We start from the raw sequence: 16,773 nt of genomic DNA on the forward strand, positions 1-16,773 counted from the left end.
GACCGTAACTTCCCGAATTATGGCCCCGGATTGTACGAAAAATCATTTTCTTTTTAGCTTGTTCTTTATCCATCTCTCGAAAATGTGGGAGTATCCTGCCTGGCAGCCGCTGGTTTTTGGTACCGATAGAGTTATCTGTCGGCATTGGAAGTGATATAATTTTAACAAAAACTATAATTTTGACAGTTCGGTACCACTTTTTGAAAGCAAATATTATTTTTTCAAAATGTGATATTACCAAAATGATGCGCCATGTAAATGTGCACAAAACATCGGACTCAGTTTTCTTAATTTCGATTTCGTTTTCGGGCTATTTCGATTAAAAGTTGAAAAACGGTGAAAAATTAAGCTATGTACAACCCATTCAGCGTCTTCGTATTTTAAAATATTTCTTCTTAACTTTAAAAAACTCGTAGCAATAATCCATACGAAGAGAATGTATGTGAAAATTAGTTTGTAATATAAGCGGTTGCCGAGAAATAGGCAATTTTTGCATGCGTCACTTTTCACGTTATTTTGCCTGTAAAGGAGTCAATTATTATTCGATTTTCTTTTTTTTTTTACCTTTGATGCCTTATGCTAATTTTGACTAGGTCAAACCAATTTTACATTTTCACTGTCAGTGGAAATGACATCACTTGGGCTAAAAATGTATTTTAAAAGAGATATTTTATTCAAATGAGTCGTATTTGGTTTTTTTTTTTAAATTTTGATATTTGATTCCAATCAACTAATAGAATGAGCCCATACGATCATATAGATATCACAAAATGGTTTCTTACTTGATCAGTTGCGGAGAAATATACGATTTTCAACAGGTTACTTTTCAAGGTTTTTGGTCCATAAAAGTTTTAATTATTATTCGATTTTCATAAAATTTTCAGTGTGTGATACCTAATGCCATTTACGATTTCATACAAGTAATTTAGTATTTTCATTATCACCGGAAGTAACGTCATTTTGGCGAAAACTGTATTTTAAGCCTTCAAAGCAGATATTTTATTCAAATGCGTCTGATTTGTAAAGTGTTTAAAATTATGATTTTTGATTCCAATCAACACATAGATTGAACCCACACGATCATACAGATACCAAAAAATGGTTTCTAACTTGTACGGTTGCAGAGAAATAGACGATTTTCTACAAGTCACTTTTCAAGGTTTTTGGTCTATAAAAGTGGCAATTATTATTTGATTTACATAAAATTTTCACCATGCGATGCCTTATGCCATTTCTGATTTCATAAAACTAATTGAACATTTTCATTATCACCGGAAGTAATGTAATTTTGTCAGGATCACTTACATGTAACACATGTATAAAATGAATTGATATTACTGGATTTGGTTGATTCTGCTTCCATTTTATTTGATGCGTGCAAAGTTTGTGGATATCTATTTATCGGTTCCATTGGTACTGGAAGTGATGAGTTCAATGGTAACATGGCACCAAAAGTGACATAAGTTCAAGGGTAACGTGGCACCAGTGAAACCCGTCATTACTGCTTCGCAGTTCTAGTTTTTTCGTGAAACTGCTCATTTAACTGTGTTGAGGTATTGTTATAGAGTTCATTAAAATAATTATACCACTCATCACTGGATATTCCACGTACGGCATTCTTCTCCTTTTTGAGGAAGGATTTCACTTGTTTCCATAAACTGTTCGTACTCGCATCTTTACCTATTGTATGTTCAGTCTCTTTCACCGCCCTTTTCTTTTGATCACATAAGTTCTTAAACTTACTTCTCCTTTTTGAGGAAGGATTTCACTTGTTTCCATAAACTGTCCGTACTCGCATCTTTACCTATAGTATGTTCAGTCTCTTTCACCGCCCTTTTCTTTTGATCACATAAGTTCTTAAAATTACTTCTTGTCTTCTAGTAATTTTCCAAATCACATGCAGAGTTTTTAGCACGGAAAATATTCAATGTGTTGAGTTTGATCTTTTTTAATTGTCATTCCACCATATTGGTTGTTTTTGTACATGCCTTCTTGTTTCACGATTTTTCATCACCATTTTATTCGCTGACTGCTGCATTATGCCATCAAGGACATAAACAGCGTTGTCTACTTCACCATAATCTATCATTAATTGTGTCTTGTGCTTTGCAGTAAGTGCTAATAATAACGTAACATATACAAATCTTCGAGCAGGAATTAAAGGACGTTAATTTACCGTGATATATTATAAATGACATGTGCTATATGAAGTGTTTATATGGTCTTTAGTGAAAGAAAACATTGTTGTGGCTACCATTCCTGGGTTTGAAGGTCAGATATGATATGAAAACGAATATCGGATTGTAGTTATTTTTAACCGTTTCACCAGTGCAACCGAACCGTGACCGGTTAACCGAGTAGCGTATACATTCTTAATTATTAGGCAATCAAGTCTATGATCTTTATTAAAAACAATACGTTGACAGGCAACAAAACATATGCCAAAATATTGAAGATTAAATCTTGTACCTTGTCTAGTGCCTGACAGTAGACTACTAGCCCTGAGCTAGTGGATTCAAAAAATTTTTTACGCCCCTGGTTTAAATATATCCCTGTTACACCCTAATGACGTTTGAGTTTAAATTTCATGAAAATCAGACCAAAACTGCCCGACAAAATGGCTGCTACTAGTACGCAAATAGTGTAAAAGTATGTAATATATACCAAGGTTGTAGACCCTCTAGAAGTCACAATTTTTATCCGATCTTGATGAAACTGAAGTTGTATGTTTATATCCAAATGAACTCGCTTCCTTTTGATATTCATGCATATCGGACTGTAACTTTCTGGATTATAAATGGCCCCTGATTGTATAAAAAAATCACACTTTTTTATGTGGGCGTATATTGCCGTCGCCCTCGTCTGTCTGTCCGTCCGTCCACAATTTCTTGTGAACACTCTACAGACTACATTTATCATCTGATTGTTTTGAAATTGATATATGTTATTTGCATAAGTGAGATGAAGAATCCTATTTAATTTCAATAACTTCTGTTTATATCTTCTGGACCTTGTTTCACTTTGTTGCACCTTGTGAACGCTCTAACGACAAAAGTTGTCAACCGATCTGTATGAAATTTATATGCATCATTTAAATTAGTAAAACAAAGAAGCCTATTGAATTTCAGTAATTTCCGTTAATTACATCTAAAGTTATGGCCCTCGTTTAACTTTTGTTGAATCTTGTGAAAGCTCTAATGTCAACAGTTATCATCCGATCTGTTTGAAATTGATATGCATCATTTAAATTGGTGAAACAAAGAAGCCTATTGAATTTCGGCAATCTCCGTTAATTACACCGTGAGTTATGGCCCTTGTTTCACTTTGTTGTACCTTGTGGATGCTGTAACGACAAAAATTATTATCCGATCTGTATGAAATTTATATGTATCGTTTAAATTAGTAAAACGAACAAGCCTATTGAGTTTCGGCAAATTTCCGTTAATTACATCTAGAGTTATGGCCCTTGTTTCACTTTGTTGAAATTTGTGAACGCTTGAACGACAAAAGTTACCATCTATATCTGTATGAAATTCACATGCATCATATAAATTAGTGAAATGAAGAAGCCTATTGAATGTCAGCAATTTCCGTCAATTACTTCTAGAGTTATGGCCCTTGTTTACTTTGTTGAACCTTGTGAACTTTCGAACGACAAAATTTATCATCCGATCTGTATGAAATTTATATGCATTATTTGAATTAGTAAAACGAAAAAGCCTGTTGAATTTCAATAATTTCTGTAGATTACTTCCTGAGTTATGACCCTTGTTTTAGTTTTTAGAACCTTAACCCTCAAATTACGAAAATTATAATGTCATCTGTATGAAATTGTCTATTAAATTCCCTTAATTACCCACAATTAACGATTTAGCTGCTGTAGGCGTATGTTTTGTTGCCTGGCAACCTATCTTTCTAGCTTGTTCTCTATCCATCTCTTGCAAAGTGTGGGTGTATCTTGCCTGGCAACCAATGGTTAACAGATAGAAGGCATTGGGGTCATGATAGGACTAACCCTATGGATATGCAATGTTCAATGTTCTTCGATATTCTGTTCCAGAGTTACCCCATCCTGTGTCGAAAACCTTGTGATCACAATAGAGGCTATAGATTTTATAGTATCGATAATCAGCATTCTGTGACTTTCAGTTCCAGAGTTACACCCCCACCCCCAATTGCTGAAATTATGAATAAGTTGCTGTTGAGACACTGCTGCTATTTTTATCATTTTCTGTAGTAAATATTGATATTTTATACAGTTTATTTGAGAGAGTAACTTATTCCAAATTGTAACACCCACTAAATATATTTTGAATGATCAGGCCATTTCATTGGCTAAGATCTTAGAACAAATACAATGTGGTCTGTTTTAAAACCTTGGGGGGTGGGAGTGGATGGCCGAATGGTTAGCATGTGCGCGCTGTATCATAAGGCCTGTCATTGAGTCAACTGGCGTGGTTTCGAATCTCCGGTTGTACATAACGAGGAGTTGGGTCGCTTGTCCAAACACGTGAGTTTTCTCTGGGTTTTCCGGCTTCCTCCCACATATAAAGACCCCCTACATGCAAGCGAATTATTGAAATAAAAAAAATAAACCATGTGTTAGTCCCGTCAAGTGGACGTTAAACCCCATCTCTCTCTCTCTCTCTCTCTCTGTTGATGCAGGACGGACGGGCTGACAAGGAAAGCTGTCTAGTCGGTCGTATGGGACGAAAAACCGAGATCCCGTGTACACATTGGCGTACATGTAAAAGATCCCTTGACAGTAGGAATTCGATGTAAGAGTAGGCCGTAGTGCCGCTGTCCGGGCAAAATTTCCCTCATAGCACACTGTATGGCCTATGCCCGTCTTCATTAGCCCAGTTCGGAGCAAAACAGTAGGACGTTAAACCCCATTTCATTTCATATCTCTCTCTCTCTCTCTCTAAGACCTTGTCAGATCAGCGCTGAAGAACTATTATACACAATTCAAACTAGAGGTGCACTGATTAATGAATTCAACCAGATAGACAATAGTTAAATTTACTATCCGATGCATCACGGGTTTGAACATTCTTACAAAAAAATGAAAATGATGTTTATTATAATTAGATTGAATTGATTTATTGATAAAGTTTAAAATAGATTAATTTAGGTAAATAAAAAATTTTTTTTTCAAGGTTAAATCTAAGAAAATAGATGGTATAGAACTACCTTATTATGAAGTTAATATGACAGATGGTACAAACTGTGATTTGTTAAATGCTCCTAGACGTACTCGACTACTTTATGTATGCCAGCCAGACGGTCATGGTGAAATCTATGATATGAAGGAATCATCAACATGTGAATATGAAATCATGGTTCTCACTGCTGTTTTATGTAGTCATCCTGATTTTAGGCAAGATAGAATACCTGTTTCAACTAAAATTGGAAATCTTTAATTAAGTGGCCAGTAGCTGTCTCAGATTTCTCTCATGAAGCTACTACTGTCTGTTCCAGGTGACACTACGACACGAAAATTGCGGTACTATTTCAGTAACGTACCTCTACCAGTTCCTGTGATCGTAGAAACTTGAAATTTACAGGGGCTGTTCACGGGGACTAGCCATGACCTCACACTAAATTTCAACCGAATCGGTCAATAACTTTTTATTTTACCGTAGTTTAGCTTCTATAAGAGATAAATTTATCCGATTTTGACGCCATTTTGTTTGTTGACTATTTAGGCTCGAATGACGTTATATGTGGATTGTGGGTTAGGATAAGGGTTAGGGTAAGGGCTAGGACCTGTAGATTTCGTCATAGTCTCAAGATGTAGACAGGGCTAGCCCTAACCCTAACCCTGTCTTGTTATTCGAGTCTTAAGTAGCCAACAAACAAAATGGGGTCAAAATCGGATAAACTTTCTCGTTATAAGCTAAACTACGGTAAAATAAAAAAGTTATTGACAGATTCGGCTGAAATTTGGTGTGAGGTCATGGCTAGGCCCCATGAATACCCCCTGAAAATTTCAAGTCTCTAGGATCATGGGAACTGGTAGAGGTACGTTACTGAAATAGTACCAAAATTGGTTGCCATTTCTTCAATTTTGAATTAAAACAGCTAAAACTTAGTGACATACCTGGAATTCCCATCCCATTACTTTCTTACACGAGGGAATCAAATTCAGATCAAACTATATAACCTCTCTCTCTCTCTTGAAAAATCGTGGTCTGTTTACATCACGCTACTGAACATCAGCCATGTTTGACCTAGTTATCTGCAATAGTCAATTTGGGCGGGGGTGCTGGTTTTCGCTTTGAGTTGTTTCGGCCTACTTGGATGTTAATGAAGTTATTTCGGCTCAGTAGAATATAACTTTCATTTTTACAGGATTTAAGACCACTGTTGTTTGTCCAACTGACTTGAATATGTAATTGGCCCCTAGGGCTGTAGCGTTTTGATATTGATATAAATTACATACAAATTTTATCCTGAACTGACATGTGATGGAAATTTGAAAGGAGGCTATAGGCGTACACAATAACTCGGTCCATAATAATAATGCGAAAGTAATCGTGGGTTGCATAGTTATTCCTTTGCTTAAAACTTAGTCTTAAGAACCCTCGGAAATAATAAACTAATTGTATACGTAACCTAATTTCTCATGAAGCCTGCAACAAAAGCAAAAAATGATTTTTATATAATAATTGGCATTATCGCCCAGTTGATGCTGGAAACACCAATTACATCATTTCATTTTACAATCAAGGACACGGCATATGTGACTATGGATGGTCTCGCTTATTATATAATTTTTTCTTTTTCCGGTTTTGGAGATGGGCCCTCCTTTTAAAAGGATTTAACGGATGTAATTAATGCGTAGGCAATCTCATTTTTTGAACTTGTATATTGTAAATAATTTTGTTTCTCGAAATAACTGCATAATACTTTGGTACATCCTTTGACACCTCACGTAATTTTCATCTTGAAATATTAAATTGTAGATAACAATAATCAATTATTCAAGGGGTTATATTTTCTGAGATCGCTTTTTATATGCCCACATTGAAATGTGGTCGTATATTGTCGTCACCCCCGTCCGTCCGTCCACAATTGCTTGTGGACGCTCTAGAGGCTAAAGTTAATATACGATTGACTTTAAATTTATATACAGTGTTTAAGGCCATGAGACGAAGAAGCCTATTGATTTTCAGTGATTTTCGATAATTACTACCAGAGTTATGGCCCTTGATCACTTCAAAAAATCTTGTGGACACTCTAGAGGCTAAAGTTAATATCGGATTGACTTTAAATTAATACACAGTGTTTAAGATCATGAGACGAAAAAGCCTATTGATTTTCAGCAATTTTCGATAATTACTGCCAGAGTTATGACCCTTGATCACTTCAAAAAATCTTGTGGACGCTCTAGAGGCCAAAGTTGATTGTGTGTCAACCGGATAATTATTATCTAGTTTATGCGCTAAAAACTGTATCAACAAAGGGAGATAACATAACAGAACATAATATTAATCTGACGAAAAAACATGAGTGTTTAACACAAGTGTGGAATCTAATAAGTATTACTGCCACAAAAGAAACAGGAGAATTTTCCATCACTAAAAATTTATAACCGAATGTACCCGATTTGTAGATCCCTTAATTTCAGGTAGGTCATCAAGTTTGGGCCATTTAAATTAAAACCTGAGAAATGGCGAGGAATTTTATAGTCAGAGTATCTCTTGGAATAGACAGTAGTTTTGTTCTTATGGGAACTCTTCCAGGTTTGTTAAAACTAGATAAAATTGGTCAGTCTATAGGAGGGAAATGTAAAGAATATTTACACATTGGTCCAGTTTTGCTAAAGAACATGTAAGACTTACATAAACGAAAATCAAACATTTTACTTTGCAAATCTAAGTGCATAAATTCACACACTTTGTGAAATTGGCACCGAATCTGTATTATATAATGAGTTCAAATGTTTTACTAGACATGAACTAAGAGTGTGATACAAGGATATGCACATAACTTCTACTATTATTGTATTGCAAGCTAACCTCTACAGTGGTTAAAGCTCCTGATCTTCAAATGTATTTTCCAGACAATATCTAAATTTTCACAACTTAATCCACACTATACTCAAACTGATTATTTAACATGTAATTAAGAAAACAAAATAAACTAGAATTGTGCGCAATGCTGAAGGCTTTCACGGTCACAAAGGCGTCACACGATCGCCAGATGCATGACAAAAGACTATCCCCTACACTCCCCCCACCCCTAAACATGCTCTAACTCGTAAAAATACGCTGTTTTCAATTTTCGATCTCTTTTTTCGGCTACCCATGAAAATTAGAAAAATTGTACAAGGGTTTCACACAATACACTACCCAGTAGAATCTCGATTGAGCAAGTTTGAAAAAAATCATTGGCGGCTTTTCCGAGAAAAGTAATTATATAACTGTTAAATTAAACAACGGATAACTCCTACCTCTTAAATGGATTTATATAATTAGTAAATAATTATTATTATCTAATGATTGTTGTTTTGTGACATATATAGTGTAACCAATATATACATTGTACTGTTATAATCAATATGATACTGTGCATTAGTCGTGTTTCTGTTCTTATGAATTTAATTTCTTCATGCAATATTTGTAAATCGCCAGTAGGAATAAATGTCTCTAATATAGATACATTATGCTGGCTGGAAATTACACGGTAGGCTAGCCTTTGGGACTGATTGTAAATCGCCAGTGGGAATAAATATTTTTTTTATATAGATACATTATACTGGCTGGAATTTGCACGGTATAGCCCTTAGGACTGCGCTGTATCATACGGTCTGTCATTGATTCAACTGGCTGGGTTTCGATTCCCCGGTTGAACGTGACAAGGAGTATGTCGCCTGTCCAACCTCGTGGGTTTTCTCCGGGTCCTCCGGTTTCCTCTAACTGCTAAAGACCCCTACGCGCAAGCGAATTATTGAAATAAAAAAAATAAAAACCATGTTAGTCCCGAAATGATCTCTCTAAACATGCTCGTACAGCGGCTCTAGTCTTCTTTTATATAGAATTCCAACCGCCAAGGGATCTTTTACGGTCACACCAATGTGTACACGGGACTTCGGAATCGCGTTCATGTCAGCTACTCAAATATGTAACTGGTTCAAAAATTGATTGAATATTCAATGAAATATCGCCAATTTTCTGGTTTCGTGCACGTTAAAGATTTGACGTCACTAATAAAAATTTAATATTAATTACAGATAGAGTCCATGGTCAAACAGCGTCACGCCTTTTATCACAGGTGCAATATTCGATACTACTGTACGATACTACTGCAACCGCTTAACAAATTGGACTTTCTTATAAACAGCGCGAGCCGTCGATTTCTATCCAGATGATTACCGGTATAAGATAATTTTGACAAAGAAGCAACAATATTAATTCAAAGACTAATCATTACACACAGCTATCAACTATTTCTGTTACAGGGTCACTAAACCCATATTTTGGATAGAAGAAAACACTCATAATTGAAATAATTTTAGTTCAAATATCATCACTGATAAAAGCACTCTTGAATTGGCTCTATACGTTGACAAAACGTACAGATTGTATCCCCTCTTTATGTTTCGCTTAACAATGAAAGGTGCCGTGTTCAATTTTCGATCCCTTTGTTCTGCTACTCCTGAAATTTCGAACTGTTGTACAATGGTTTTATATATAACACTACTGATAGGCCTCTCTGTAGAAGAAGTTCCAAAAAAGAATTATGTTGACTTTTCGAGAAATAGGCCTCTGAAAATGCTCCAAATCGTAAAAATACGACGTTTTCGATTTTCGATCTCTTTTTTCGGCTACCCCTGACATTTCAAAAAATGATACAGTGGTTTCACAAAACAGAGTACCCATTATCCTCTCGATTGAGAAAGTTTTTAAAAAATCGTTGGGGGCGTTTCCGAGAAACATGCGTCCAAAGTCGCTCGAAATCGTAAAAAACGTTACTATTCAAAGTCACATAACTTTTTAAATTTTTGATAGAAACATGCCGCTTTAGTACCATCCGATAGACAATTCAATTGGCTATTAAACGATATAAAACTTTAACTAATCGACAAGAACAAAATTGATACATCGCATTTTCCGCACAGGCACCCATTTTTCACAATTTTGTCAAAGTTTGGATACCTGTCTTGACTACTTCCGGTGATTAGAGGATTTTCATTTATAGTTCATGGACTGGTTTGGTCCTTCGACTTCATATTCCTGAAGTTTCATAAAAATCGTTGGAGCCGTTTTAAAAAAATAAGAACTCTACGATTTGACCAAAATGCGAAAAAAAGTGAAAAATCAAAGTCAATATTTCAGAAAAAAACTTATATTGTTGGAATCGGATTGATGTCAGCTCTCCAAAAATATAACGGAAATTTCAAAATTCCCAAAAATAAAAATTTTAGAAAATTTTCAAAATTTTCCATTTTTCACCCAAAAAATTAGAGCGACAAAGTTTCTAATTTCCACAGTTTTGAACTGCTATCTGCTCAGAAATGTCTCCAGCTATCCAAAAATGTAAATATCTGAAGAATCCATTGAGAATTAAGAGAATAATGGCCGATTATCAATTTTCATGCACGTTAAAGATTTGAAGCATTTCCGGGAGCCACGGTGGCTAGTTGGTTAAGACGCTGGCTCGCTAGCCTGGAGGTCGGGTGTTCGATCCCTGCATTGGCCGAGAAAGTTCATCTGGATTTTCCGACGTGGTTTCCCCTTGTCAGTGGTGCAGAACGGAGGGCCTGACAAGGACAGCTGTCTAGTCCTTCGGATGAGACGAAAAACCGAGGTCCCGTGTATACATTGGAATGCACGTAAAAGATCCCTTGGCAGTTGGAATTCGATATAAGAGTAGGCGATAGTGCCGCTGCCCGGGCAAAATTTCCCTCATAGCACACTGTATGGCGTATGCCCGTCTTCATTAGCCCAGTATAGGAGCAGAACAGTAGGACGTTAAACCCCATTTCATTTCATTTCATTTTGAAGCATTTCCGCTATGCGCACAAATTTCGAAATCGCTTTAAGCAGTAGCTGCACACCACTTTTCCGACAGAAAATCAAATTTCAAACCTCTATCTCTTATAGTTGCTGAGATCTAGCTTCCCCCAATAAAAAAAATAACTAGACTTGCTTGCAAGACTGAAGGCTTTCACCGTGCCAAGGCGTCACACGATCGCCAGATGCATGACAAAAGACTTTCCTCACCACTCCCCCACACCCCACCCCCCCAAAAAACAACCCAATACACTAACATAACTCAGATATTGACACGTTCTTTGTATTCGCATTGCGATAGAGAAGGTAATTGAAAAATAGAGTTGAACAATTCACATCATGATAATCCTAGATCGGTAGAATCGAACAGACGCCGCCAATCCAAATATGTAAGCGAAAACTCAAAATTCCAAGAAATAACAATTTTAGTAAATTTTCAAATTTTGAAGAAAAAATGAGAACGACATGGTATTTCAATTCGGCCGTTATCGCATCCGCAATATCCCAAGCTGTACAAAAATATAACTTTTTCGAAAATCGGTTCACATAATTAGGGCCGGTTTTCAATTTTCGTGCACGTTAAAGATTTACACAACTTACGGTCTGCCCACAACTTTCGCAATAGTTATAAGTAATAATTGTTAAAAACAAGGGAAAAATCAATATTCAGAACACTATCTGTTAGTTTCAGAGATCTACACGAATTGTAAATGGAATAAAAAAAACAACAAAAAACAGTTTTCCGAATGGTACAAAAACAGTCTTTTAGTCTCAGATAACAAAACCCAAAATCATAATTATCAACCTCAACTTTCCTTTATACTAAGAAAGGGGCGACTTTCTTATAAATAGCTGCAGCAGGGAGCTTTATTTTAAATGGTATAAAGAGATGACGTCATGTACACAAAAAACTGGGATATTAATTTCAGGAGCAACTGTTTTTTACTGATATGAAATATTTTCACTCTAGAATCACCAGTGCCAGATATTGGTTAACAGTAGAACACCCTTAGTTCAAATATTGCCACTTAGAAAAATAGCTCTCCATATTATACGTATGCAGAACGTTCCGATTATGACCCTTTGTTTGGCCACTCTTGATACTTTTGACCGATGTACGGTGGTTTCATAGCGGTGGGGGGGGGGTGGGTAACGCGCGCGCGCTGTATCATAAAGTCTGTCATTGAGTCGACTGGCGTGGTTACGAATCCCCAGTTGTACGTGACAAGGAGTAGGGTCGCCTGTCCAACCTCGTGGGTTTCTCTGGGTCCTCCGGTTTCCTCACACCAACAAAGACCCCTACGCGCAAAGGAATTATTGAAATAAAATTAAACCATATGTTAGTCCCGAAATGACCTAGTTTATGTCAAGTGGACGTTAAACCCCATTTCTCTCTCTCTCTCTCTAATTGTTCATACCTTTCTAACCAGGGTGGGGGGTTGGATGGCTGAGTGGTTAGCGTGAGCGTATTGTATCATAAAGTCTGTCATTGAGTCGACTGGCGTGGTTTCGAATCCCCGGTTGTACGTGACAAGGAGTAGGGTCGCCTGTCCAACCTCGTGGGTTTTTCTCCGGGTCCTCCGGTTTCCTCCCACTGCTAAAGACCCCTACGCGGAAGCGAATTATAGAAATAAAATTAAACCATATGTTAGTCCCGAAATGACCTAGTTTGTGTCGAGTGGACGTTAAACCCCATTTCTCTCTCTCTCTCTCTAACCAGGGTAATTATATAACTGTTAAATTAAACAATGGATAACTCCTACCTCTTAAATGATTGATATAGTTAGTAAATAATTATTATTATCTAATTAGGCTTTCACCTTCGGTGAAAGACTATTGTTATTACTAAGATTAATATTATTATTATTATTATTTTTTTTTTATTGGGGGAAGCTAGATCTCAGCAACTATAAGAGATAGAGGTTTGAAATTTGATTTTCTGCCGGAAAAGTGGTGTGCAGCTGGAGACATTTCTGAGCAGATAGCAGTTCAAAACTGTGGAAATTAGAAACTTTGTCGCTCTAATTTTTTTGGTGAAAAATGGAAAATTTTCAAAATTTTCTATTTTTTTTATTTTTGGGAATTTTTAAATTTCAGTTATATTTTCGGATAGCTGACATCAATCCGATTCCAACAATATAAGTTTTTTTCTGAAATGTTGACTTTGATTTTTCACTTTTTTTCGCATTTTGGTCAAATCGTAGAGTTTTTATTTTTTTAAAACGGCTCCAACGATTTTTCTGAAACTTCAGGAATATGAAGTCGAAGGACCAGACCAGTCCATGAACTATAAATGAAAATCCCCTAATCACCGGAAGTAGTCAAGAAAGGTATCCAAACTTTGACAAAATTGTGAAAAATGGGTGCCTGTGCGGAAAATGCGATGTATCAATTGTGTTCTTGTCGATTACTAAAAGTTTTATATCGTTTAATAGCCAATTGAATTGTCTATCGGATGGTACTAAAGCGGCATGTTTCTATCAATAGTGTTACATATAAAACCATTGTACAACAGTTCCAAATTTCAGGAGTAGCGGAACAAAGGGATCGAAAATTGAACACGGCACCTTTCATTGTTAAGCGAAACAAAAGAGGGGATACAATCTGTACGTTTTGACAACGTATAGAGCCAATTCAAGAGTGCTTTTATCAGTGATGATATTTGAACTAAAATTATTTCAACTATGAGTGTTTTCTTCTATCCAAAATATGTGTTTAGTGACCCTGTAACAGAAATAGTTGATAGCTGTGTGTAATAATTAGTTTTTGAATTAATATTGTTGCTTCTTTGTCAAATTTATCTTATACCGTTAATCATCTGGACAGAAATCGACGGCTCGCGCTGTTTATAAGAAAGTCCAATTTGTTAAGCGGTTGCAGTAGTATCGTACAGTAGTATCGTATATTGCACCTATGATAAAAGGCATGACGTTGTTTGGGAATGGATTCTATCTGTATTAGTGACGTCAAATCTTTAACGTGCACGAAACCAGAAAATTGGCGATATTTCATTGAATATTCAATCAATTTTTGAACCAGTTACATATTTGAGTAGATGACATGAACGCGATTCCGAAGTCCCGTGTACACATTGGTGTGACCGTAAAAGATCCCTTGGCGGTTGGAATTCTTTATAAAAGAAGACTAGCGCCCGCTGTACGAGCATGTTTAGAGGTCATTTCGGGACTAACATATGATTTTTATTTTTTTTATTTCAACAATTCGCTTCCACGTAGGGGTCTTTAGCAGTTGAAGGAAACCGGAGGACCCGGAGAAAACACACGAGTTTAGACAGGCGACATACTCCTTGTCACGTTCAACTGGGGAATCGAAACCCAGCCAGTTGACTCAATGACAGACCGTATGATTCAGCGCAGACCCAAAGGTTGTAGCCTACCGTGCAAATTCCAGCCAGCATAACGTATCTATATAAGTGACATTTATTCCTACTGGCGATTTACAAATATTGCATGAAGAAATTCAAATCATAACAACATAAACACGACTAATGCACAGTATCATATTGATTATAAAAGTATAATGTATATATTGGTTATACTATATATGTCACAAAACAACAATCATTAGATAATAATAATCATTTACAAATTATATCAATCTTTTTAAGACGTAGGAGTTATCCATTGTTTAATTTAACAGTTATATAATTACCATGGTTAGAGAGAGAGAGAGAGAGAGGTGGAAATGGGGTTTAACGTCCAGTCGACACAAACTAGGTCATTTCGGGACTAACATATGGTTTAATTTTATTTCTATAATTCGCTTCCGCGTAGGGGTCTTAAGCAGTGGGAGGAAACCGGAGGACCCGGAGAAAAACCCACGAGGTTGGACAGGCGACCCTACTCCTTGTCACGTACAACCGGTGATTCGAAACCACGCCAGTCGACTCAATGACAGACTTTATGATACAGTGCGCGCACGCTAACCATTCAGCCATCCACCACCACCCCCAGAGAGAGAGAGAGAGAGAGAGGGAGGGTTTAACGACTTTTTGATACAACGCGCTCACGCTAACCACTCAGCCATCCAACCCCCCACCCTGGTTAGAAAGGTATGAGAGAGCGAGAGAGAGAGAGAGAGAGAGAGAGAGAGATGGGGTTTAACGTCCACTTGACATAAACTAGGTCATTTCGGGACTAACATATGGTTTAATTTTATTTCAATAATTCCCTTGCGCGTAGGGGTCTTTGTTGGTGGACTATCCAATGACACTTTAGTTGTTTTGATTCGGTGAAATCTGGCGTAGTAATCACTTTTTTCGCAAGATCTCCATTTTTTTAATTATTACGGTTTTTTTTCTCAAAATATCCGAAATTTTTTCAACTACTTCCATTTTTTTTATCATTGTCGGGATAGCTTTAACAAGTTGTTTGGTTACCTTACCTTGTGTACAAGAAGTTTCAGAAAAATCCATTCAGCTGTTTTCCAAAGAAAGAAAATTAGAAGATCATTTTCAGTAATCTAAGGTTTTTTCAACTTTTTTCCAAGATTGAGGCTCTTTTTGGACAACTTATGTTATTTCAATGCTTTTATTGTTGGACTCACGCCAGAGCCCACCCATAGGAATCTGCGTTAAAAAAGTTTCAGAAAAATCAAAGTTGTCGTTTTCGAGAAAAAGACGTCTAAAAAGGCTCCAAAAACGGAAAATACTAGATTTTCGGCGTACCACAATTTATTTTCTAACCATCGAAATCGTACCATTGAGATGCCATATAATAGTCCATTAATGGGGCTATCCAAAGACACTTTACTTCTTTTGATCCAGTAATATCTCACCGAGAAGTCCAGCTTTTCGCAAGAGCGACAATTTTTTATCCTTTTTTTTTCATTTTTTGAATACTTCCGGTATGGAGATTATCGTCGGAATAATTTTAATAACCAGTTTTGGCAATTAAATAGCGGCAGGGCTCTGTAATGATATATTACATTATCTGATCAGATAAAATGACCCTGAGAAATCCTATGTTCAAAGTAATAGAGCATTTTGCAAAATTTCACGATTTTTCGACTTTTTTCGATTTTCAGTCCCTTTTTTATTGTATTCCAGACATTTCAAAGTCTTATTGGATGGCATAATTCACAAGACTATCGAATGGACTCTCGATAAAGAAAGTTAAAAAAAAAGTTGCGGTTAAGATTTCGAGATACAGGCGTCCAAAAACGCTCCAAATCAGAAAATACTTGATTTTCAGCTTGTCATATTTTGCTGCTTGGTCACAGTATTCGTATAAATTGGGCATCATACGACAGTCCATTCCTCGGGCCACTTAACGAAAGCTTAATTCGTTTAATCCATTAATACTGGACGGAGAAATCAAGTTTTTCCCCAAAACACCCATTTTTTGCATTTTTTTCGAAATATATATCATTATTTCGACTACTTCCGGTTTCCGGATCGTTTTTGAAATTGCTTTATGCAGCGATCTGACTATATAGCTTTATGTTCCAGGAATTTCAGAACTATCGATTTATCCTTTCCCAAAAATATAAGCGTTGGGAAATGGGCAGAAAATTCGAAAAAAATCGAAAAATAAGGGCGATAACTCGGAATGAAACTTATATTTCTGGTATGGAATGGTTTTCAGGTATCCAAAAATGTAGGTCAAATTTGAAAATTTTGAAAAATAACAAAAATTGTGTTTTAAACAAAAAATTTCATTTTTCGAACGCTAGAAGTCAGCGACGAAGTCTCGAAATTTCGAAATTTTCAACTGCTATCATCCGAGAAAAG

General features: G+C 36.3%; 1 protein-coding gene across 6 annotated transcripts in view; it reads left to right on the top strand.

Moving 5' to 3' along the window:
• Window positions 1-16,773, top strand: part of LOC126820263 (endoplasmic reticulum lectin 1) — a 190,478-nt gene that overhangs the window by 95,896 nt on the left and 77,809 nt on the right. For 4 of the 6 annotated variants that reach the window (XM_050548109.2, XM_050548110.2, XM_050548112.2 and 1 more), the window contains exon 7: window positions 5,160-5,380. The exons of the other annotated variants lie outside the window; for them this stretch is intronic. In XM_050548109.2, the coding sequence (XP_050404066.1) occupies window positions 5,160-5,380 (221 nt within the window). The remainder of the gene's footprint in view (window positions 1-5,159; window positions 5,381-16,773) is intronic. 6 annotated transcript variants of the gene reach the window in all.

The sequence above is a fragment of the Patella vulgata genome, chromosome 5, assembly GCF_932274485.2.
Source record: "Patella vulgata chromosome 5, xgPatVulg1.2, whole genome shotgun sequence".
In the NCBI taxonomy this organism is placed as follows: Eukaryota; Metazoa; Mollusca; class Gastropoda; family Patellidae; genus Patella; species Patella vulgata.